Source organism: Oncorhynchus mykiss, chromosome 17, assembly GCF_013265735.2.
Source record: "Oncorhynchus mykiss isolate Arlee chromosome 17, USDA_OmykA_1.1, whole genome shotgun sequence".
Taxonomy (NCBI): domain Eukaryota; kingdom Metazoa; phylum Chordata; class Actinopteri; order Salmoniformes; family Salmonidae; genus Oncorhynchus; species Oncorhynchus mykiss.
Window position 1 is genome coordinate 87,455,449 of NC_048581.1, and position 25,599 is coordinate 87,481,047.

At 40.5% G+C, this 25,599-nt stretch overlaps 1 protein-coding gene across 2 annotated transcripts in view; it reads left to right on the plus strand.

The window, feature by feature from the left end:
- LOC110494787 (glutaminase kidney isoform, mitochondrial) overlaps window positions 1-24,838 on the plus strand; it is a 38,448-nt gene extending 13,610 nt beyond the window's left edge. Inside the window, exons 5-18 of one of the 2 annotated variants that reach the window (XM_036950909.1) lie at window positions 8,979-9,058; window positions 9,342-9,505; window positions 9,741-9,799; window positions 15,173-15,205; window positions 15,403-15,461; window positions 15,596-15,662; window positions 16,280-16,330; window positions 16,918-17,094; window positions 19,361-19,492; window positions 19,675-19,767; window positions 21,514-21,575; window positions 21,779-21,855; window positions 22,021-22,084; window positions 22,427-24,838. In XM_036950909.1, coding sequence (XP_036806804.1) covers window positions 8,979-9,058; window positions 9,342-9,505; window positions 9,741-9,799; window positions 15,173-15,205; window positions 15,403-15,461; window positions 15,596-15,662; window positions 16,280-16,330; window positions 16,918-17,094; window positions 19,361-19,492; window positions 19,675-19,767; window positions 21,514-21,575; window positions 21,779-21,855; window positions 22,021-22,084; window positions 22,427-22,589 — 1,281 coding nt within the window. In that variant the 3' untranslated portion in view covers window positions 22,590-24,838. The remainder of the gene's footprint in view (window positions 1-8,978; window positions 9,059-9,341; window positions 9,506-9,740; window positions 9,800-15,172; window positions 15,206-15,402; window positions 15,462-15,595; window positions 15,663-16,279; window positions 16,331-16,917; window positions 17,095-19,360; window positions 19,493-19,674; window positions 19,768-21,513; window positions 21,576-21,778; window positions 21,856-22,020; window positions 22,085-22,426) is intronic. The other variant, XM_036950910.1, reaches the window with a different exon arrangement.
- The last annotated feature ends 761 nt before the right edge of the window (window positions 24,839-25,599 follow it).

Sequence of the window (25,599 nt, forward strand, 5' to 3'; positions counted from 1 at the left end):
CAGTAGTATCTGTTTAATGTGTACAGTAGTATCTGTTTACCATGTACAATAGTATCTGTTTACCATGTACAGTAGTATCTGTTTAATGTGTACAGTAGTATCTGTTTAATGTGTACAGTAGTATCTGTTTAATGTGTACAGTAGTATCTCTTTAACGTGTACAGTAGTATCTCTTTAACGTGTACAGTAGTATCTGTTTAATGTGTACAGTAGTATCTGTTTAACGTGTACAGTAGTATCTGTTTAACGTGTACAGTAGTATCTGTTTAATATGTACAGTAGTTTAATGTGTACAGTAGTATCTGTTTACCGTGTACAGTAGTATCTGTTTAATGTGTACAGTAGTATCTGTTTAACATGTGCAGTAGTATCTGTTTAATGTGTACAGTAGTATCTGTTTACCATGTACAGTAGTATCTGTTTAATGTGTACAGTAGTATCTGTTTAATGTGTACAGTAGTATCTGTTTAACATGTGCAGTAGTATCTGTTTAATGTGTACAGTAGTATCTGTTTACCATGTACAATAGTATCTGTTTACCATGTACAGTAGTATCTGTTTAACGTGTACAGTAGTATCTGTTTAATGTGTACAGTAGTTTAACGTGTACAGTAGTATCTGTTTACCATGTACAATAGTATCTGTTTACCATGTACAGTAGTATCTGTTTAACGTGTACAGTAGTATCTGTTTAATGTGTACAGTAGTTTAATGTGTACAGTAGTATCTGTTTAATGTGTGCAGTAGTATCTGTTTAATGTGTACAGTAGTATCTGTTTACCATGTACAATAGTATCTGTTTACCATGTACAGTAGTATCTGTTTAACGTGTACAGTAGTATCTGTTTAATGTGTACAGTAGTTTAACGTGTACAGTAGTATCTGTTTACCGTGTACAGTAGTATCTGTTTAACGTGTACAGTAGTATCTGTTTAATGTGTACAGTAGTTTAACGTGTACAGTAGTATCTGTTTACCGTGTACAGTAGTATCTGTTTAACGTGTACAGTAGTATCTGTTTAATGTGTACAGTAGTTTAACGTGTACAGTAGTATCTGTTTACCGTGTACAGTAGTATCTGTTTAATGTGTACAGTAGTTTAACGTGTACAGTAGTATCTGTTTACCATGTACAGTAGTATCTGTTTAATGTGTACAGTAGTATCTGTTTAATGTGTACAGTAGTTTAATGTGTACAGTGGTATCTGTTTAATGTGTACAGTAGTATCTGTTTAACATGTGCAGTAGTATCTGTTTAATGTGTACAGTAGTATCTATTTAATGTGTACAGTAGTTTAATGTGTACAGTAGTATCTGTTTAACGTGTACAGTAGTATCTGTTTAACGTGTACAGTAGTATCTGTTTACCATGTACAGTAGTATCTGTTTAACGTGTACAGTAGTATCTATTTAATGTGTACAGTAGTTTAATGTGTACAGTAGTATCTGTTTAACGTGTACAGTAGTATCTGTTTAATGTGTACAGTAGTATCTGTTTAACGTGTGCAGTAGTATCTGTTTAATGTGTACAGTAGTTTAATGTGTACAGTAGTATCTGTTTAACGTGTACAGTAGTATCTGTTTAATGTGTACAGTAGTATCTGTTTAACGTGTACAGTAGTATCTGTTTAATGTGTACAGTAGTATCTGTTTAACATGTACAGTAGTATCTGTTTAATGTGTACAGTAGTATCTGTTTAACGTGTACAGTAGTATCTGTTTAATGTGTACAGTAGTATCTGTTTAATGTGTACAGTAGTATCTGTTTAATGTGTACAGTAGTATCTGTTTAACGTGTACAGTAGTATCTGTTTAATGTGTACAGTAGTATCTGTTTAATGTGTACAGTAGTATCTGTTTAATGTGTACAGTAGCTTAATGTGTACAGTAGTATCTGTTTAATGTGTACAGTAGTTAGTATCTGTTTAACGTGTACAGTAGTATCTGTTTAATGTGTACAGTAGTATCTGTTTAATGTGTACAGTAGTTAGTATCTGTTTAACGTGTACAGTAGTATCTGTTTAATGTGTACAGTAGTATATGTTTAATGTGTACAGTAGTTAGTATCTGTTTAACGTGTACAGTAGTATCTGTTTAACGTGTACAGTAGTATCTGTTTAATGTGTACAGTAGTTTAATGTGTACAGTAGTATCTGTTTAATGTGTACAGTAGTATCTGTTTAATGTGTACAGTAGTATCTGTTTACTGTGTACAGTAGTTTAATGTGTACAGTAGTATCTGTTTACTGTGTACAGTAGTTTAATGTGTACAGTAGTATCTGTTTAATGTGTACAGTAGTTTAATGTGTACAGTAGTATCTGTTTAATGTGTACAGTAGTATCTGTTTAATGTGTACAGTAGTATCTGTTTAATGTGTACAGTAGTATCTGTTTAATGTGTACAGTAGTTAGTATCTGTTTAATGTGTACAGTAGTATCTGTTTAATGTGTACAGTAGTTTAATGTGTACAGTAGTATCTGTTTAATGTGTACAGTAGTTTAATGTGTACAGTAGTATCTGTTTAATGTGTACAGTAGTATCTGTTTAACGTGTACAGTAGTATCTGTTTAACGTGTACAGTAGTATCTGTTTAATGTGTACAGTAGTATCTGTTTAATGTGTACAGTAGTTAGTATCTGTTTAATGTGTACAGTAGTATCTGTTTAATGTGTACAGTAGTTTAATGTGTACAGTAGTATCTGTTTAATGTGTACAGTAGTTTAACGTGTACAGTAGTATCTGTTTAATGTGTACAGTAGTATCTGTTTAATGTGTACAGTAGTATCTGTTTAATGTGTACAGTAGTTTAATGTGTACAGTAGTATCTGTTTAATGTGTACAGTAGTATCTGTTTAATGTGTACAGTAGTATCTGTTTAATGTGTACAGTAGTATCTGTTTAACGTGTACAGTAGTATCTGTTTAATGTGTACAGTAGTATCTGTTTAATGTGTACAGTAGTATATGTTTAATGTGTACAGTAGTTAGTATCTGTTTAACGTGTACAGTAGTATCTGTTTAACGTGTACAGTAGTATCTGTTTAATGTGTACAGTAGTATCTGTTTAATGTGTACAGTAGTTAGTATCTGTTTAATGTGTACAGTAGTATCTGTTTAATGTGTACAGTAGTATCTGTTTAATGTGTACAGTAGTTAGTATCTGTTTAATGTGTACAGTAGTATCTGTTTAATGTGTACAGTAGTATCTGTTTAACGTGTACAGTAGTATCTGTTTAACGTGTACAGTAGTATCTGTTTAACGTGTACAGTAGTATCTGTTTAACGTGTACAGTAGTATCTGTTTAATGTGTACAGTAGTATCTGTTTAATGTGTACAGTAGTATATGTTTAATGTGTACAGTAGTATCTGTTTAATGTGTACAGTAGTTTAATGTGTACAGTAGTATCTGTTTAATGTGTACAGTAGTATCTGTTTAATGTGTACAGTAGTATCTGTTTAATGTGTACAGTAGTATCTGTTTAATGTGTACAGTAGTATCTGTTTAACGTGTACAGTAGTATCTGTTTAATGTGTACAGTAGTATCTGTTTAATGTGTACAGTAGTATATGTTTAATGTGTACAGTAGTATCTGTTTAACGTGTACAGTAGTATCTGTTTAATGTGTACAGTAGTATCTGTTTACCATGTACAGTAGTATCTGTTTAATGTGTACAGTAGTATCTGTTTAATGTGTACAGTAGTATCTGTTTAATGTGTACAGTAGTATCTGTTTAACGTGTACAGTAGTATCTGTTTAATGTGTACAGTAGTATCTGTTTAATGTGTACAGTAGTATATGTTTAATGTGTACAGTAGTATCTGTTTAACGTGTACAGTAGTATTTGTTTAACGTGTACAGTAGTTTAATGTGTACAGTAGTATCTGTTTAACGTGTACAGTAGTTTAATGTGTACAGTAGTATCTGTTTAATGTGTACAGTAGTATTTGTTTAACGTGTACAGTAGTTTAATGTGTACAGTAGTATCTGTTTAATGTGTACAGTAGTATCTGTTTAATGTGTACAGTAGTATCTGTTTAACATGTACAGTAGTATCTGTTTAATGTGTACAGTAGTTTAATGTGTACAGTAGTATCTGTTTAACGTGTACAGTAGTTTAATGTGTACAGTAGTATCTGTTTAATGTGTACAGTAGTATCTGTTTAATGTGTACAGTAGTATCTGTTTAATGTGTACAGTAGTATCTGTTTAACATGTACAGTAGTATCTGTTTAATGTGTACAGTAGTATCTGTTTAATGTGTACAGTAGTATCTGTTTAACGTGTACAGTAGTATCTGTTTAACGTGTACAGTAGTTTAATGTGTACAGTAGTATCTGTTTAATGTGTACAGTAGTATCTGTTTAATGTGTACAGTAGTTTAATGTGTACAGTAGTTTAATGTGTACAGTAGTATCTGTTTAATGTGTACAGTAGTATCTGTTTAATGTGTACAGTAGTTTAATGTGTACAGTAGTTTAATGTGTACAGTAGTTTAATGTGTACAGTAGTATCTGTTTAATGTGTACAGTAGTATCTGTTTAACACGTACAGTAGTATCTGTGTACAGTAGTATCCACAAATGTTTTATAGGATTGAGGTCAGGGCTTTGTGATGGCCATTCCAATACCTTGACTTTGTTGTCCTTAAGCCATTTTGCCACAACTTTGGAAGAATGCTTGTGGTCATTGTCCATTTGGAAAAACCATTTGCGACCAAGCTTTAACTTCCTGACTGATGTCTTGAGATGTTGCTTCAATATATCCACATAATTTTACTTCCTTATGTGCCATCTATTTTGTGAAGTGCACCAGTCCCTCCTGCAGCAAAGCACCCCCACGACATGATGCTGCCACCCCGTTCTTCACTGTTGGGATGGTGTTCTTCGGCTTGCAAGCCTCCCCCTTTTTCCTCCAAACATAACGATGGTCATTATGGCCAAACAGTTCTATTTTTGTTTCATCAGACAAGAGGACATTTCTCCAAAAAGTGCGATCTTTGTCCCCATGTGCAGTTGCAAACAGTAGTCTGGCTTTTTTATGGCGGTTTTGGAGCGGTGGCTACTTCCTTGCTGAGCGTCCTTTCAGGTTATGTCGACATAGGACTCGTTTTTCTGTGGATATAGATACTTTTGTACCTGTTTCTTCCAGCATCTTCACAAAGTCCTTTGCTGTTGTTCTGGGATTGATTTGCACTTTTCGCACCAAAGTACGTTCATCTTTAGGAGACAGAATGCGTCTCCTTCCTGAGCGGTATCACGGCTGCGTGGTCCCATGGTGTTTATACTTGCGTACTATTATTTGTACAGATAAATGTGGTACCTTCAGGCGTTTGGAAATTGCTCCCACGGATGAACCAGACTTGTGGAGGTCTAAAAAAAATTCTGATGTCTTGGCTGATTTCTTTTGATTTTCCCATGATGTCAAGCAAAGAGGCACTGCGTTTGAAGGTAGGCCTTGAAATACATCCACAGGTACACCTCCAATTGACTCAAATTAGGAAGCTTCAGAAGCTTCTAAAGCCATGACATAATTTTCTGGAATTTTCCAAGCTGTTTAAAGGCACAGTCAACTTAGTGTACGTAAACTTCTGACCCACTGGAATTATGATACAGTGAATTATAAGTGAAATAATCTGTCTGTAAACAATTGTTGGAACAATTACTTGTGTCATGCACAAAGTAGATGTCCTAACCGACTTCACAGAACTACAGTTTGTTAGCAAGACATTTGGGGAGTGGTTGAAAAATGAGTTGTAATAAGTTCAACCTAAGTGTATGCAAACTTCCGACATCAACTGTATATTTCCCCCCAAGCCGACACCACGACAACTCTCAATGAGCTACACTGGAGTTTGTGTAAACTGAAAACCACATATCCTGAGGCCGCACTTATTGTAACTAGGCATCTAATAAAGGAAATCTGAGGTAAACACTCCTGAAATTCAAACAACACATCTCCTGTGCTACACACGGGGAGAACACACATGACCATTGTTACTCTCCCTTTGGGGATGGCTACACTGCCCTCCCCCTCCCTATCTCTGGCAAATTAGATTACGCCTCCATGCTACTCCTCCCCGCCTATAGGCAGAAACTTAAACTAGAAGCACCTGTGGTAAGGACTGTCCAACGTTGGTCTGACCAAGTGGAATCTACGCTTCAAGATTGTTTTGTTCACGCGGACTGGGAAATGTTCCTGGTCGAATCAGTATACACTGACTCAGTGACTGGGTTTATAAGGAAGTGGATAGAGGATGTTGTTCCTACTGTGATGATTAGAACTTGTCCAAACCAGAAAATCGTGAATAGATGGCAGCATTCTAGCAAAACTGAAAGCGTGAACCACATCATTTAACCACGGCAAGGTGACTGGAAACATGGACGTGTACAAACAGACCAGCTACGACCTCCGTAAGGCAATCAAAGAGACAAAACAACAGTACAGTACAGGGACAAAGTGGAGTTGCAATTCAACGGCTCAGACACAATAAGCATGTGGCAGGGACTCCAGACAATCACGAATCATAAAGGGAAAGCCACATCGTGGACACTGACTCCTCACTGCCAAACAAGCTTGAACACCTTTTTCATCCGCTTCGAGGAAAACAACACAGAGCCGCCGACGTGGGCTCCCGTCGCTCACGAGGACCGTGTGCTCCCTATCTTCTTGGCCGACGTGATTAAGTCGTTCAAGCGTGTTAACCCTTGCAATGCTGCTGGACTGGTTGGAGTGTTTACGGACATTCAATCTCTCACTATCCCAGTCTGTTGTCCCCACTTGCTTCAAGATGTCCTTCATTGTTCTTGTACCCAAGAAGGCGAAGGTAACTGAACTAAATGGACAGGGTTAAAAGCTTCAAGTTCCTCGACCTGCACATCACTTAGGAACAGAAATGGTCACTCCACACCGACAGCGTGGTGAAGACAGCGCCTCTTCAAACCTATGAGGTTGAATAAATTTGTCTTGGACCCTAAGACACCATGAACTTCTATAGATGCACCGTCGAGAGCATTCTGTTGGGCTGCATCACCGCCCAATATAGCAACTGCACCGCCCTCAACCGCAGGGCTCTCCAGAGGGTGGTGCAGTCAGTCCAACGCATTACTGGGGGCGTACTGCCTGCCCTTCAGGACATCTACAACACCCATCATAGGAAGGCCAAGAAGATCATCAAAGATCTCAGCCACCCAAGCCACGGCCAGTTCACCCCACTACCCTCTAGAAGGCGGAGACAGAGAGACTGAAAAACAGCTTCTATCTCCAGCAGAGTATGTGAGCGGAGTGGAGCCAAGAGTGAAATGCATTCCATGTGACTACCCCATGAAGCTGTTTGAGAGAATGCACAGAGGATGCAAAGCTGTCGTCAAGGCAAAGGGTGGCTACTTTGAAGAATCTCAACTCTAAAATATATTTAGATTTGTTTATACACACATTTTTGGTTACGACATGATTCCATATGTGCTATTTCATAGTTTTGATGTCTTCACTATTATTCTACCATGTAGAAAATAGTGAAAACCCTTGAATGAGTAGGTGTGTCCAAACTTTTGACTGGTACTGTATAACCACTGCTGTACCATTTCCATTCATATACTGTCCATACTGTCTATACACACCGTATATATATAATAAGAATAATTTTGCACGCCCAATTTTTCAGTTTTTGATTTGTTAAAAAAGTTTGAAATATCCAATAAATGTCGTTCCACTTCATGATTGTGTCCCACTTGTTGTTGATTCTTCACAAAAAAATACAGTTTTATATCTTTATGTTTGAAGCCTGAAATGTGGCAAAAGGTTGCAAAGTTCAAGGGGGCCGAATACTTTCGCAAGGCACTGTATATATACATATGTATATGTATCTACAGTGCATTCGGAAAGTATTCAGGCCCCTTGGCATTTTCCCAATTTTTTTTACGTTACAGCCTTATTCTAAAATTGATTAAATCATTTTTTTCCCCGTCATCAATCTGCACAGCTTTTTTCAGGTCTCTACAGAGATGTTCGATCGGATTCAAGTCCGGGCTCTGGCGGGGCCACTCAAGGACATTCACAGACCTGTCCCAAAGCCACTCATGTGTTGTCTAGGCTGTGTGCTTCGGGTCGTTGTCCTGATGGATGGTTAAACTCCTGGGATACTCCTTCCATTTCAATATTATCGCTTGCACAGTGCTCCTTGGGATGTTTAAAGCTTGGGAAATCTTTTTGTATCCAAATCCGGCTTTAAACTTCTTCACAACAGTATCTCGGACCTGCCTGGTGTGTTCCTTGTTCTTCATGATGCTCTCTGCGCTTTTAACGGACCTCTGAGACTATCACAGTGCAGGTGCATTTATACGGAGACTTGATTACACACAGGAGGATTGTATTTATCATCATTAGTCATTTAGGTCAACATTGGATCATTCAGAGAACCTCACTGAACTTCTGGAGAGAGTTTGCTGCACTGAAAGTAAAGGGGCTGAATAATTTTGCACGCCCAATTTTTCAGTTTTTGATTTGTTAAAAAAGTTTGAAATATCCAATAAATGTCGTTCCACTTCATGATTGTGTCCCACTTGTTGTTGATTCTTCACAAAAAAATAAAGTTTTATATCTTTATGTTTGAAGCCTGAAATGTGGCAAAAGGTCGCAAAGTTCAAGGGGGCCGAATACTTTCGCAAGGCACTGTAAATAAGGTATTTCTGTTATTTATTTTTTAAACATTTGCCATTATGGGGTATCGTGTTTAGATTGCTGAGGAAACAAAAATATTGAATCGAATAAGGATGTAGAATAAGGATGTAGAATAAGGATGTAACGTAACAAAATGTGGAAAAATTCAAGCGGTCTGATACTTTTCCGAAGGCACTGTTTTTATTCCAAAAAAAATAAAAAAATGGGGGTGGGGCTAACTGCATTTCTAGATATTACTGCACTGTGTTGGAGCTGGAAACATGCACCTGTTCTAATGGTCTGTCTGTACTTCCTGGTTACAGGTAGCAGTCTACATTCCCCACCTGGCCAAGTTCAGTCCTGATCTCTGGGGTGTGTCTCTGTGTACTGTAGATGGACAGAGGTATGTACAACAGTCCTGATCTCTGGGGGTGTGTCTCTATGTTCTGTAGATGGACAGAGGATGTCTGGCAGATTAAAAGTGATTTTAAAACATAACTGAATGTGAAATAGTTACTTATGCTGACAACTAGGCCTTCTCCCCCTTTCTTCTTTCTTCCCTGGGTTCTCTTCCTATCTCTTCCCCTGTTTTCCTCTCTCCTCCTGTCCTCTCTTTTTTCCTGTCTCCCCCCCCATCTTCTCCTTTCCCTTTCTCTCCCTGTCTCCTCCCTGTCTCCTGCCTCCAGACACTCAGTAGGAGAAAGCAAGCAGCCCTTCTGCCTCCAGTCGTGTGTGAAGCCTCTGGAGTATGCTGTGGCCATCCACGAGGCTGGGACAGAGAAGGTACACCGCTATGTGGGGATGGAGCCCAGCGGACTCAAGTTCAACAAGCTCTACCTGGATGAGGAAGGTGGGTATAAAGGGGAACCCTTGCTATATTGTAGGGGTGTTAGTTAGTTTGGCGGAATAATACGATTTGATTTCAGTAGAAGTTAAGGCCACGTGAGTTCAAAGTGACAAGATAGTTCTTCCACTTTCTACCAAGTGGATGTGATATCGTCTGTCTTAAGACTTGTCGCTCAAAATTCCACTTCTATGAATATACTGTGTTAAATCTGTTTTAACCCTGATATTTGTGTGCCTAGACAAACCCCACAACCCCATGGTGAATGCTGGAGCCATTGTCATCAGCTCTCTTATCAAGGTAACTAGGCAGACGGCCTACAGACCACACGTATACATGCCAAGAGTGTATCCTGCCTGACTGAATCTTCCCCTAAAACATCCCACCCTCAATGATGTGTCAACGATATACGTCACTGTCAGTGGTTTCTGAATCCACGTGGTTGAAACCAGTTCAATGTTTGACATGTAAAACAAATACAAACACAGAACTAAGATCCAGGTTGCCTGCCAACCTTGGACCCAACACTGACCTAATTTGGCTTTGTCCCTGACACATGCTTGTCTGCTCGTCGTCTTTTCTATTGGTCCCATTGTGTAACGTTCAATCTGAGTCAAACAGTATTTGAACCCGGGTATATCTGGCATGGCTGTACATAGTAGTCACATAGTACAATAGTGTAGTCTGTAGTGTCGTCAGTAGTGTCATCAGTAGTGTAGTCAGTAGTGTCATCAGTAGTGTAGCCAGTAGTGTAGTCAGTAGTGCCGCTAGTAGTGTAGTCAGTAGTGTAGTCAGTAGTGTCGCCAGTAGTGTCGCCAGTAGTGTAGTCAGTAGTGTCATCAGTAGTGTCGTCAGCAGGGTAGTCAGTAGCGTTGTCAGTAGTGTCGTCAGCAGGGTAGTCAGCAGGGTAGTCAATAGTGTCGTCAGTAGTGTCGTCAGCAGGGTAGTCAGTAGTGTCGTCAGTAGTGTCGTCTGTAGTGTCGTCAGCAGTGTCATCAGTAGTGTAGTCAGTAGTGTCGTCAGTAGTGTCGTTAGTAGTGTAGTCAGCAGGGTAGTCAGTAGTGTCGTCAGCAGTGTCGTCAGTAGTCAGTAGTGTTGTCAGTAGTGTTGCGTGTTCTTAACTCTTTGAACCTGGTTGAATCGTGCTGGGGTACTCTTCTCTCATCCTCACACCACGCTGGGGTACTTTCCTCTCATCCTCACACCATGCTGGGGGACTCTCCTCTCATCCTCACACCACGCTGGTGTACTCTCCTCTCATCCTCACACCATGCTGGGGTACTCTCCTCTCACCCTCACACCATGCTGGGGTACTCTCCTCTCATCCTCACACCATGCTGGGGTACTCTCCTCTCATCAACACACCATGCTGGGGTACTCTCCTCTCATCCACACACCACGCTGGGGGACTCTCCTCTCATCCTCACACCATGCTGGGGTACTCTCCTCTCACCCTCACACCATGCTGGGGTACTCTCCTCTCATCCTCACACCATGCTGGGGTACTCTCCTCTCATCCTCACACCATGCTGGGGTACTCTCCTCTCAACCACACACCATGCTGGGGTACTCTCCTCTCATCAACACACCATGCTGGGGTACTCTCCTCTCATCCACACACATTGCTGGGGGACTCTCCTCTCATCCTCACACCATGCTGGGGGACTCTCCTCCCATCCTCACACCATGCTGGGGTACTCTCCTCTCATCCTCACACATTGCTGGGGGACTCTCCTCTCATCCTCACACATTGCTGGGGGACTCTCCTCTCATCCTCACACCATGCTGGGGGACTCTCCTCTCATCCTCACACATTGCTGGGGGACTCTCCTCTCATCCTCACACCATGCTGGGGGACTCTCCTCTCATCCTCACACCATGCTGGGGGACTCTCCTCTCATCCACACACATTGCTGGGGGACTCTCCTCTCATCCTCACACCATGCTGGGGTACTCTCCTCTCATCCTCACACCATGCTGGGTACTCTCCTCTCATCCTCACACCATGCTGGGGGAGGGAGCCTGAGATGGGTGGGAGCATCAGTTTAGACAATTAATGTGGGTCGTTGGAGAGGTGTGTGTGTGTGTGTGTCGCTATCTCCGGCAGACAGAGAGAAAGGCAGATAGACAGCAGACAAGGTTAACTGATAGGATGTATTATATATAAAGACGGACGGGACTCCAAGTTGAAGTTAGATAAAGAAGACGGAGATAACCTGAAGACGGAGATAACCTGAAGACGGAGATAACCTGAAGACGGAGATAACCTGAAGACGGAGATAACCTGAAGACGGAGATAACCTGAAGACGGAGATAACCTGAAGACGGAGATAACCTGAAGACGGAGATAACCTGAAGAGACAGAGATAACCTGAAGAGACAGAGATAACCTGAAGGAATAACAGCAGGGTTTAAGTCTGGATTTCTGCTTACCTGTTCAGAGTTCATCTTCAATTTAATCGATATACTGAAATTAAAATGTTACTGTGTAATACATCTTTGTGAAGTAAACTATCTTATTCATGCCCCAATACAGGAAATGCATTGACATATGAGATTTGGGGTCACTTGGGCCATCACTGCAATCATATTGAATTTGTATACAGTAAAACAATGTTATTTCACAAGCAAATCCACCCTATCAGTGCTTGATCAGTGATATATAATGTACTTGTACTTGTTTCAGACCAGGTGCTGTTGATTTGGAACAGGTGTACTGTTGAAAGTGTCTGTAAACTGCTGAGACTTCATGAAAATCGTTAACACTATTTTTACAAGCTGCTATATATTGTACACACTGCGATGACTGCTTTCTTTTGTCACCTTGTACAATATTAGTAGGGACATCATTAATAACACTATAGTAAAAATGTACAGCCTCCTGTGTCCTAAAGTCCTGGTTATCGGGACATCATTAATAATACTATAGTAAAGTTTACAGCCTCCTGTGTCCTAAAGTCCTGGTTATTGGGACATCATTAATAATACTACAGTAAAGTTTACAGCCTCCTGTGTCCTAAAGTCATGGTTATTGGGACATCATTAATAATACTATAGTAAAGTTTACAGCCTCCTGTGTCCTAAAGTCCTGGTTATTGGGACATCATTAATAATACTACAGTAAAGTTTACAGCCTCCTGTGTCCTAAAGTCCTGGTTATTCGGACATCATTAATAATACTATAATAAAAATGTACAGCCTCCTGTGTCCTAAAGTCCTGGTTATTGGGACATCATTAATAATACTATAGTAAAATTTACAGCCTCCTGTGTCCTAAAGTCCTGGTTATTGGGGCATCATTAATAATACTATAATAAAAATGTACAGCCTCCTGTGTCCTAAAGTCCTGGTTATTGGGACATCATTAATAATATCAAATCAAATGTATTTATATAGCCCTTCTTACATCAGCTGATATATCAAAGTGCTGTACAGAAACCCAGCCTAAAACCCCAAGCAATGCAGGTGTAGAAGCACGGTGGCTAGGATAAACTCTCTAGAAAGGCCAAAACCTAGGAAGAAACCCTGAGAGGAACCAGTTCTCTTCTGGCTGTGCCGGGTGGAGATTATAACAGAACATGGCCAAGATGTTCAAATGTTCATAAATGACCAGCGTAGTCAAATAATAATAATCACAGTAGTTGTCGAGGGTGCAAGAAGTCAGCACCTCAGGAGTAAATGTCAGTTGGCTTTTCATATCTGATCATTGAGAGTATCTCTACCACTCCTGCTTTCTCTAGAGAGTTAAAAACAACAGGTCTGGGACAGGTAGCACGTCCAGTGAACAGGTCAGGATTCCATAGCTGCAGGAAGAAGAGTTGAAACTGGAGCAGCAGCACGGCCAGGTGGACTGGGGACAGCAAGGAGTCATCATGCCAGGTAGTCCTGGTGCATGGTCCTAGGGCTCAGGCCTCCGAGAGAGAGAAAGAAAGAAAGATAGAATTAGAGAGAGCATTTTTCAAATTCACACAGGACACCGGATAAGACAGGAGAAATACTCCAGATATAACAAACTGACCCTAGCCCCCCGACACAAACTACTGCAGCATAAGGAGGCTGAGATAGGAGGGGTCAGGAGACAGTGTGGCCCCATCCGATGACACCCCCGGACAGGGCCAAACAGGCAGGATATAACCCCACCCATTTTGCCAAAGCACAGCCCCCACACCACTAGAGGGATATCTTCAACCACCAACTTACCATCCTGAGACAAGGCCGAGTATAGCCCACAAAGATCTCCGCCACGGCACAACACAAGGGGGGCGCTAACCCAGACAGGAAGATCACGTCAGCACCCCTCCTAGGGACGGTTCGTTGCTCCAGAGCCTTTTTGTTCACCATCACACTCCTGGGCCAGACTACACTCAATCATATGACCCACTGAAGAGATGAGTCTTCAGTAAAGACTTAAAGGTTGAGACCGAGTCTGCGTCTCTCACATGGGTATGCAGACCATTCCATAAAAATGGAGCTCTATAGGAGAAAGCCCTGCCTCCAGCTGTTTGCTTAGAAATTCTAGGGACAATTAGGAGGCCTGCTTCTTGTGAGCGTAGCGTACGTGTAGGTATGTAGGACAGGACCAAATCAGAGAGATAGGTAGGAGCAAGCCCATGTAATGCTTTGTAGGTTAGCAGTAAAACCTTGAAATCAGCCCTGGTCTTAACAGGAAGCCAGTGTAGGGAGGCTAGCACTGGAGTAATATGATCACATTTTTTGGTTCTAGTCAGTATTCTAGCAGCCGTATTTAGCACTAACTGAAGTTTATTTAGTGTTTTATCCGGGTAGCCGAAAAGTAGAGCATTGCAGTAGTCTAACCTAGAAGTAACAAAAGCATGGATTCATTTTTCAGCATAATATTTGGACAGAAAGTTTCTGATTTTTCCAATGTTACGTAGATGGAAAAAAGATGTCCTTGAAACAGTCTTGATATGTTCGTCAAAAGAGAGATCAGGGTCCAGAGTAACGTCGAGGTCCTTCACAGTTTTATTTGAGACGACTGTACAACCATCAAGATTAATTGTCAGATTCAACAGAAGATCTCTTTGTTTCTTGGGACCTAGAACAAGCATCTCTGTTTTGTCCGAGTTTAAAAGTAGAACGTTTGCTGCCATCCACTTCCTTATGTTTGAAACACAGGCTTCTAGCGAGAGCAATTTTGGGGCTTCACCATGTTTCATTGAAATGTACAGCCGCGTGTCATCTGCATAGCAGTGAAAGTTAACATTATGTTTTCGAATGACATCCCCAAGAGGTAAAATATATAGTGAAAACAATAGTGGTCCTAAAACGGAACCTTGAGGAACATCTAAATTAACAGTTGATTTGTCAGAGGACAAACCATTCACAGAGACAAATTGATATCTTTCCGACAGATAAGATCTAAACCAGGCCAGAACGTGTCCGTGTAGACCAATTTGGGTTTCCAATCTCTCAAAAAGAAGGTGGTGATCGATGGTATCAAAAGCAGCACTAAGGTCTAGGAGCACGAGGACAGATGCAGAGCCTAATACTGTAGTAAAATGTTCAGCCTCCTGTAATTTTAAAGTCCTTAAGAAGACTGCTACCCTGTGGTTGACTTAGCTAAAGGCCTTTTAATGTGAATGTCTTCCACGTTGCTTTTACGCTACATGAATGTTGTTTATGTCTGTTCTTCCCCCTTCTCTGTGTCACTAGCCTGGCTCGAACAAGGCAGAGAAGTTTGACTATGTAAGTACTATACTGTACATATCATTCATGTCATTCCGTACATCTCACCTGACATTGACACATACACAATAGCGTTTAGTAGAACACACAATACAATCTTGACACAATACCACGCCACCCCACCCCACGCCACGCCAGCATTTCTCTTGTCTTTACCACGGGAGAATAACTAAATATCAGTCATCTTTTGTCCTCAGGTGATGGATTTCATCAAGAAGATGGCTGGTCAAGAGTACGTGGGGTTCAGCAATGCCACGTGAGTTTTTTTTGCTAATGTCTTAATTTGCTGCCAGAAAAAAATTAATAAATTCTAAAACAGTTTCTCTTCGTTGCATTATTGATGTGATGTTGTCATGGACTCTGTTTTTTTTGGTCTCTTGTGTCTCTCAGGTTCCAGTCTGAAAAAGAAACAGGCGACAGAAATTTTGCAATTGGATATTACCTCAAAGAGAAGAAGGTCAGTAAAGGTAGAGAGTGTGGAACTTGTTTTAATAGCTTTGAATGAAAATAAAAAACCAAAAGGGAACATGTACAGTGCATTTGGAAAGTATTCAGACCCCTTGACTTTTTCCACATTTCGTTACTGTAATGGAGTGAGAGGGTGGGTGTGTGAAGGCCGGTATCATCCTGTTCGTTGAATACATCAGCCTAATTACACACATCTGAATCTAATTAGCTTGGAGCTTGGTCAGTGGTTTATTAACCTGGCTTTGGCACATATACTCCGCGATACGGCGCGCCTAAGAACAGCTTTTTGCCGCCATATACCACACCCATCAGGCCTTATTGCCATTATAAACTGGTTTCCATCTGCAGTGTTTTCCACCGTGGGGCAGAAATTATGTTACCAACTGGTTTCCATCTGCAGTGTTTTCCACCTTGGGGCAGAAATTATGTTACCAACTGGTTTCCATCTGCAGTGTTTTCCACCTTGGGGCAGAAATTATATTATAAACTGGTTTCCATCTGCAGTGTTTTCCTCGTGGGGCAGAAATGATATTATAAACTGGTTTCCATCTGCAGTGTTTTCCTCGTGGGGCAGAAATGATATTATAAACTGGTTTCCATCTGCAGTGTTTTCCTCGTGGGGCAGAAATGATTGATGCACTGGACTTCTACTTCCAGGTAAACGATACATCCTCAAGATAGTACTTATAATGTGATGCTGTGATACTGTGATGCTGTGATACTGTGATGCTGTGATACTGTGATGCTGTGATAATGTGATACTGTGATACTGTGATGCTGTGTATATGTTGAATATTTCTACAAATTTATCATGATGATTTATTACTGGAAAATGTCATAGCCTCTATGTCACACCTCAATGTCACACCTCTATACAGTATGTATGAGGAGTCACAGACACTGAGTCATAGACACTGAGTCACAGATACCGAATCACAGACACTGAGTCACGGGCAGTGAGTCACAGACACTGAGTCACAGACACTGGGTCACAGTCACTGAGTCACAGATACCGAATCACAGACACTGAATCACGGGCAGTGAGTCACGGACACCGAGTCACAGACACTGTAGACACAGACACTGAGTCACAGATACCGAATCACAGACACTGAATCACGGGCAGTGAGTCACGGGCACTGAGTCACGGACACCGAGTCACAGACACTGTAGACACAGACACCGAGTCACAGACACTGTAGACACTCTCTCGATGTTTGAGTAAATAAATTATTTCCTTTCAGCTGTGTTCCATAGAGGTGACCTGTGAGTCTGGGAGTGTCATGGCCGCCACGTTGGCCCATGGGGGCATCTGCCCAATCACAGGCGAGCGGGTGCTGAGTGCCGAGGCCGTACGGAATACCCTGAGTCTCATGCACTCCTGCGGCATGTACGACTTCTCTGGGCAGATGGCCTTCCATGTAAGTCAAACTGTAGTCATATAGTAGTTATACAGTAGTCATATAGTAGTTACACAGTAGTTATATTGTAGTTATACAGTAGTTATATAGTAGTTATACAGTAGTCATATAGTAATTATATAGTAGTTATATAGTAGTTACACAGTAGTTATATAGTAGTTATACAGTAGTCATATAGTAGTTACACAGTAGTTATATTGTAGTTATACAGTAGTTATATAGTAGTTATATAGTAGTTATACAGTAGTCATATAGTAATTATATAGTAGTTATATAGTAGTTACACAGTAGTTATATAGTAGTTATACAGTAGTCATATAGTAGTTACACAGTAGTTATATTGTAGTTATACAGTAGTTATATAGTAGTTATATAGTAGTTATACAGTAGTCATATAGTAATTATATAGTAGTTATATAGTAGTTACACAGTAGTTATATAGTAGTTATACAGTAGTCATATAGTAGTTACACAGTAGTTATATTGTAGTTATACAGTAGTTATATAGTAGTTATATAGTAGTTATACAGTAGTCATATAGTAATTATATAGTAGTTATATAGTAGTTACACAGTAGTTATATAGTAGTTATACAGTAGTCATATAGTAGTTATACAGTAGTCATATAGTAGTTACACAGTAGTTATATTGTAGTTATACAGTAGTTATATAGTAGTTATATAGTAGTTATACAGTAGTCATATAGTAATTATATAGTAGTTATATAGTAGTTACACAGTAGTTATATAGTAGTTATACAGTAGTTATACAGTAGTTATATAGTAGTTATACAGTAGTCATATAGTAATTGTACAGTAGTTATATAGTAGTTATATAGAAGTTATACAGTAGTTATATGGTAGTTATACAGTAGTTATATAGTAGTTATACAGTAGTTATAGAGTAGTTATATAGTAGTTATATAGTAGTTATACAGTAGTTATATAGTAGTTATACAGGAGGCATATAGTAGTTATATAGTAGTTATACAGTAGGCATATAGTAGTTATATAGTAGTTATACAGTAGTTATATAGTAGTTATACAGTAGTTATACAGTAGGCATATAGTAGTTATATAGTAGTTATACAGTATTTATATAGTAGTTATACAGTAGTTATATAGTAGTTATACAGTATAGTCTTGGTAACGTATAGCCTTGATAACGTATAGTCTTGGTAACGTATAGTCTTGGTAGCGTATAGTTTTGGTAACATTTTGGGAACGTATAGTTTTGGTAACGTATAGTCTTGGTAACGTATAGTCTTAGTAACGTATAGTTTTGGTAACGTATAGTCTTAGTAACGTATAGTCTTGGTAACGTATAGTCTTAGTAACGTATAGTCTTGGTAACGTATAGTCTTGGTAACGTATAGTCTTGGTAACGTATAGTCTTAGTAACGTATAGTTTTGGTAACGTATAGTCTTGGTAATGTATAGTCTTGGTAGCGTATAGTCTTAGTAACGTATTGTTTTGGTAACGTATAGTCTTGGTAACGTATAGTCTTAGTAACGTATGGTTTTGGTAACGTATAGTCTTGGTAACGTATAGTCTAGGTAACATATAGTTTTGGTAACGTATAGTCTTAGTAACGTATAGTCTTGGTAACGTATAGTCTTAGTAACGTATAGTTTTGGTAACGTATAGTCTTAGTAACGTATAGTTTTGGTAATGTATAGTCTTGGTAACGTATATTCTAGGTAACATATAGTTTTGGTAACGTATAGTCTTAGTAACGTATAGTTTTGGTAACGTATAGTCTTAGTAACGTATAGTTTTGGTAACGTATAGTCTTAGTAACGTATAGTTTTGGTAACGTATAGTCTTAGTAACGTATAGTTTTGGTAACGTATAGTCTTAGTAACGTATAGTCTTGGTAACGTATAGTCTTAGTAACGTATAGTTTTGGTAACGTATAGTCTTGGTAACGTATAGTCTTGGTAACGTATAGTCTTAGTAACGTATAGTTTTGGTAACGTATAGTTTTGGTAACGTATAGTCTTGGTAACGTATAGTCTTGGTAACGTATTGTTTTGGTAACGTATAGTCTTAGTAACGTATAGTCTTAGTAACGTATAGTTTTGGTAACGTATAGTCTTGGTAACGTATAGTCTTGGTAACGTATAGTCTTGGTAACGTAAACCTTTTAAACATGTATTGGTCAAATTAAGGCCACTTAAAAAAAAAAAAAAACATTTTTTGTTGGAGGCTTAAACTGACATGTTTTATCATAACTATGTATGGTCCCTGTATGGTTTTTTCTCAGGTGGGCTTGCCTGCAAAGTCTGGGGTGTCTGGAGCGGTTCTGTTGGTTGTCCCTAACGTCATGGGAGTGATGTGTTGGTCACCTCCTTTAGACAAGGTTGGAAACAGTGTCCGAGGAATACACTTCTGCCAGGTAACGTTACTAGCTTTATTTCCAGGTGTTATAAATAATATCTCCCTATGTACAGGTTATGAATGTGTTATAAAGTCTGTATGTAGGTACCCTTCAATAGTGTTACCACGTACATAATGTTTCTGCCTCTCGATGTTGTACCGGAGACTGAACTGTCTTTTTGACATGCTCTGGTTTTTCAGGAGCTGGTGTCTTCGTTTAACTTCCACAACTATGACAACCTGAGACACTTTGTCAAGAAGCAGGACCCTCGAAGGCAGGACGGGGACGATAGGGTAAGGGATTTTGGGACTTAAGAGAGTTATAAGGTAAACATAACAACAATTTATCATATTTGCTAAAACATAAAGTGAGGTTTAAGTTTGCTTTTGTTATGATGTGTCCTATGAATTGTTATGTAGCTGTGTCCTATGAATGGTTATGTAGCTGTGTCCTATGAATGGTTATGTAGCTGTGTCCTATGAATGGTTATGTTTCTGTGTCCTATGAATGGTTATGTAGCTGTGTCCTTTGAATGGTTATGTAGCTGTGTCCTATGAATGGTTATGTAGCTGTGTCCTATGAACGGTTATGTAGCTGTGTCTTATGAATGGTTATGTAGCTGTCTCCTATGAACGGTTATCAATCAATCAATCAATCAATCAAATTTATTTTATATAGCCCTTCGTACATCAGCTGATATCTCAAAGTGCTGTACAGAAACCCAGCCTAAAACCCCAAACAGCAAGCAATGCAGGTGAAGAAGCACGGTGGCTAGGAAAAACTCCCTAGAAAGGCCAAAACCTAGGAAGAAACCTAGAGAGGAACCAGGCTATGTGGGGTGGCCAGTCCTCTTCTGGCTGTGCCGGGTGGAGATTATAACAAAACATGGTCAAGATGTTCAAATGTTCATAAATGATCAGCATGGTCGAATAATAATAAGGCAGAATAGTTGAAACTGGAGCAGCAGCACAGTCAGGTGGACTGGGGACAGCAAGGAGTCATCATGTCATGTATTCCTGGGGCATGGTCCTAGGGCTCAGGTCCTCCGAGAGAGAGAAAGAAAGAGAGAATTAGAGAGAGCATATGTGGGATGGCCAGTCCTCTTCTGGCTGTGCCGGGTGGAGATTATAACAGAACATGGCCAAGATGTTCAAATGTTCATAAATGATCAGCATGGTCGAATAATAATAAGGCAGAACAGTTGAAACTGGAGCAGCAGCACAGCCAGGTGGACTGGGGACAGCAAGGAGTCATCATGTCAGGTAGTCCTGGGGCATGGTCCTAGGGCTCAGGTCCTCCGAGAGAGAGAAAGAGAGAAGGAGAGAATTAGAGAACGCACACTTAGATTCACACAGGACACCGAATAGGACAGGAGAAGTACTCCAGATATAACAAACTGACCCTAGCCCCCCGACACATAAACTACTGCAGCATAAATACTGGAGGCTGAGACAGGAGGGGTCAGGAGACACTGTGGCCCACTCCGAGGACACCCCCGGACAGGGCCAAACAGGAAGGATATAACCCCACCCACTTTGCCAAAGCACAGCCCCCACACCACTAGAGGGATATCTTCAACCACCAACTTACCATCCTGAGACAAGGCTGAGTATAGCCCACAAAGACCTCCGCCACGGCACAACTTAAGGGGGGGGGGGGGGGGGGGCCAACCCAGACAGGATGACCACATCAGTGACTCAACCCACTCAGGTGACGCACCTCCTCCAGGGACGGCATGAGAGAGCCCCAGTATGTAGCTGTGTCCTATGAACGGTTATGTAGCTGTGTCCTATGAATGGTTATGTAGCTGTGTCCTATGAATGGTTATGTAGCTGTGTCCTATGAATGGTTATGTAGCTGTGTCCTATGAACGGTTATGTAGCTGTGTCCTATGAACGGTTATGTAGCTGTGTCCTATGAACGGTTATGTAGCTGTGTCCTATGAATGGTTATGTAGCTGTGTCCTATGAACAGTTATGTAGCTGTGTGCCGGTGTCCCATCCAGTCTTAAGTTGTATTTATCTCTGCTATATCTGTAGAACAAGTCTGTGGTGAACTTGATGTTTGCGGCCTACAGTGGAGACGTGTCAGCCCTCAGAAGGTAAAATAACCATCATCTAGGAGGCTATATGTAGAGACCAACCTGGTTATTAAATTAATGCAAAGTAATTGTATTGTTCGTTTTACTTCTCGTCACCTGCTGTAGATGGCACTCTCTCCTCGCGAGCAGTCCTTCACAGTAAACCTCTTGGAAATGAGGAATGTTATGTAGAATATCACTGGTCTCCTATCCTGTCCTCTCAGGTTTGCTCTGTCCTCGATGGACATGGAGCTGAAAGACTATGACTCTAGGACAGCTCTACACGTGGCTGCAGCAGAAGGTGAGCTACAATCCATTGGTGGCTCCTAGTTGATGTTATGTCTTATAATGCATCATAGTGATGTTACAGCTACCTAGTTGTTATGTCAGCTTCTAGCAAGTGTTATAATGCACTAGAAGTGTATCATAAGGCATTGCGTGTGTGTTACCCCTGTTTTGTCCTCAGGTCATGTAGAAGTGGTACGGTTCCTAACAGACACCTGCAAAGTGAACCCCTTTGTGAAAGATAGGTACTGTAGCATTCATTCCTCCACTCCTCTGTTCATTCATCCATCCCTCCGTTCATTCATCCACCCCTCTGTTCATTCATCCACCCCTCCGTTCATTCATCCACCCCTCTATTCTTCCACCCCTCCATTCATTCATCCACCTATATCGGTCTCTGTTGACTTAGCCTCCAACCTACAGTAACAACACCCCTTAGCTGCTCTGCTATCTAGACTCACTGTATATCCTCATGCCTTATTTCTCCATCTCATTCTGTCCTCTGTGGCTGTCGTTTTTACTGAAAAGGTTAGTGCGTGGAGTAACATATGACATTGTTCTGACTCATCTTTACTACCTCCCTCCAGGTGGAGCAGCATTCCCCTGGACGATGCCCTGCAGTTTGGCCACGGTGCCGTGGTGAAGGTCTTACAGGAGTACCAGGTGGCTTGCCAGGAACAGGACAGACTACCAGTGGCTGATATCATCCCCATCCCCCCTAAACTAGAGACTGTAGAAGGCATGGTGTGATCAGGGGGGGGGACGTTGGGATCAGGCTCTACCATTAGAAGAGCTGATCTACCATCAGTTTTGCCGCAATGAAACAGATAATTATAGACATTGAGGACCTGATCCTAGATCAGCACTCCTACTTGATAAATCATTAGGCCCCAAACGGAAGAAAACCTACTGAAACACGGAGGGACTTCAAGTCCAATAACAAACACTCATTTTAGTTTTCAGTTGCAAATGGTAGTGTCCGAAGTGGCACTCTATTTTATATAGGCCTTTAGTGCATTCGTTTTGGTTAGTAGTGTGTATAAGGAATGGGGATGCCATTAGGGACACAACCCTCAACACGCTTAGAAAAGGGTATCTAGAACCTAAAAGGGTTCATCGGATGTCCCTATTGGAGAACCCTTTGAAGAACCCTTTTTGGTTCCAGGTAGAACTCTTTTGGGGTTCCATGTAGAACCCTTTTCCACTGAGTGTTCTACATGGCACCCAAAAGGGTTCTTCTACTTGGAACCAAACATTTTTAAACCTGGAACCAAAAAGAACCCTTTTGGAACCTTTTTTTCCCCCTAAGAGTTTATTGTTACTCCATCCCCCAGGACTTGTCTCTCTGACGTCCCTGGGTGTGTCCCAATAATATCTACTTTCTCCTGAAGTGTACACTTGTTCACTACTTCCCACAAATCTAAAAGCATTGGATTGGTGGAGGCGTGGGCTAGTGGGTGTTTCCACCTTATTTCTTATACCAGTCAGTGTTCTTCAAATCAGTGAAATGCACGCTTTGGGAGGAAGGAGAGATCTTTGGGACAGACTCCCTATCTTGTATGCAATATTTACTCCTCTCCTAGGCTGGATTTATATACAGGAGGACACCTGAGAGTGAGGCTGGACATGTACAGGAGACCTGTGAGTGAGTGTTGGAGAAGTTCAACATCGTGAGCGGGACGTTCAGTGTTCTATGACGAAATATTTGTCGACATTCTATTTTTCCTGACTAAAACTATGCCTATAACGAGACGAGGTGCCCTCGAAAATATAACTATGACAAATGTTTTTCTTCGTTTGAGTTGATGGAAATGTAACGAGATTTGACGTGACGCCCCTTTCTAATCTGTTTTGTCCAATCAGAAGCATGCATACCTTGGCAGAATATTTAATTAAATTCTCTTATTGGCTGATAACACCGGTCATGCGCCCGGGCTACTTGAGTTTATAGCCCTACCAGTCTTTCCAACACACACAGCTCCCAGGCGGTCGCTTCAATCGTCTATTTGTTTAACTGCTGCTCAGATAACTTCTAAATTGTAACTAACCTCTATTCTGTTAAGAAACAATCATGTTCATATTGGATATTTTTGACGTTGATCACATCCGAAGCTATACGTTGCCATTTGCGCTGCTATTCATTAGTGTTGCCGCTCTCACGGTACGCAAATAAAAGTCGCAGTGGCTTTTTTTCCGATTGGAAATACTACTGCTATTTACTGAATATCAGGAATACAGCAATAATTCTGTCTTCGTTGGAAAGCTCTGATTCTCCCCCTTTTTCAATCGAGTCACTGTTATTAAACCCCCTCTGGCGGTTATGATGGGTAGAAAACCACAGCTGTTAATTGGTTAACCTGTATCCAATCACGGCTATTGTTACTTCCACAATAGCAATTTTGCCAGCTACGTTATAGGAGGGTATACACACTATACTAGTAAGCCTAGTTGGACAAGGCTGAATAAGCACACGATCAAAGTTAGGGAGAAGACTAAAAATGTGTTATTTAGTGGAAAATGCATTGATTAAAATATCACTAAAACTACACAACAATTATCCAGTTTTAGTCGACTGATAGTTTCTAAAAGGATGAAATGGCTCAAATTTGACAAAAAAAAAAAAATAGCTGACAAAATGAATACTGCTGGTTACCAGTCTGTGTGCCATCAAGGCATAACACGTTTGGCACGACCAGGAGTGGACATGATAGCACACACACATCTGGGACCAGACTACATATAAAGAGGCGAGTTGCCTTGGTAGTGTTTTTTAGCGAGGGGGACTTTTTGCCAATTAACACACAGCTGGTCTGTCAAGAAACAGCTTTGTCGTTCTCGTCTGTGCACTTGGTGTTTACGTGTATGCTGCATCAGAGAGCACCGTTGGCTTTGCGGTTTACCAGTGAAGATTAGCATTAGCTGATACATGAGGTTGTGCTACAAGGGCGCAACAGACAGACACTTCTAAGACCCAGTAATGATGACGGGGTTCAGATATCATGGTGTCTGTTGTTTCAGTAATGATAAGATGGGTTCAGATATCATGGTGTCTATTGTTTCAGTAATAATGACGGGGTTCAGATATCATGGTGTCTATTGTTTCAGTCATCATCGTGCTTCTACACCTGCATTGCTTGCTGTTTGGGGTTTTAAGGCTGGGTTTCTGTACAGCACTTTGAGATATCAGCTGATGTATGAAGGGCTATATAAATACATTTGATTTGATGTCTTTGGCCTCATTTGAGTACCTGGGGCTCAGTTCCAAAATCCAAAGTAACTTATAACTTATTAACATAACTTAGAGTGAAGCAATGTGTTTGGGCATGCATTCTAAGTGGTGTGCTAGAATGGACATTGGTACGTAGCTGGGTTTTATTATATTCAGTTACTTATTTCTACAAGTATGTGACTTACTTTATTTACCTTTATACCATTTGTAGTTTATTAGAGATCGACTGTTTGTCCATGGATGTTATACATGGACCAACGAATGTGGAATGTTGAAACCGAGATATGAGAGAAACGGTGACGTACAGCCACGTCTCTGACGTGAAATCGAGCACGTCTGCAAACATTGAATTGGACTTTGTCTAAATACTGTATTGCTCACTCAAACGTAAATAAGAAAGTGTATTTCCTAATACCTGATTATTTTATTGTGCGTATTCTCTAGCAACACTGTGTGTGTGTGTGTTAACTTGTTCTTCACCTGAATTCATCACCATTTTTTTTTTTATGTCATGGTTATTTAAAATGTATG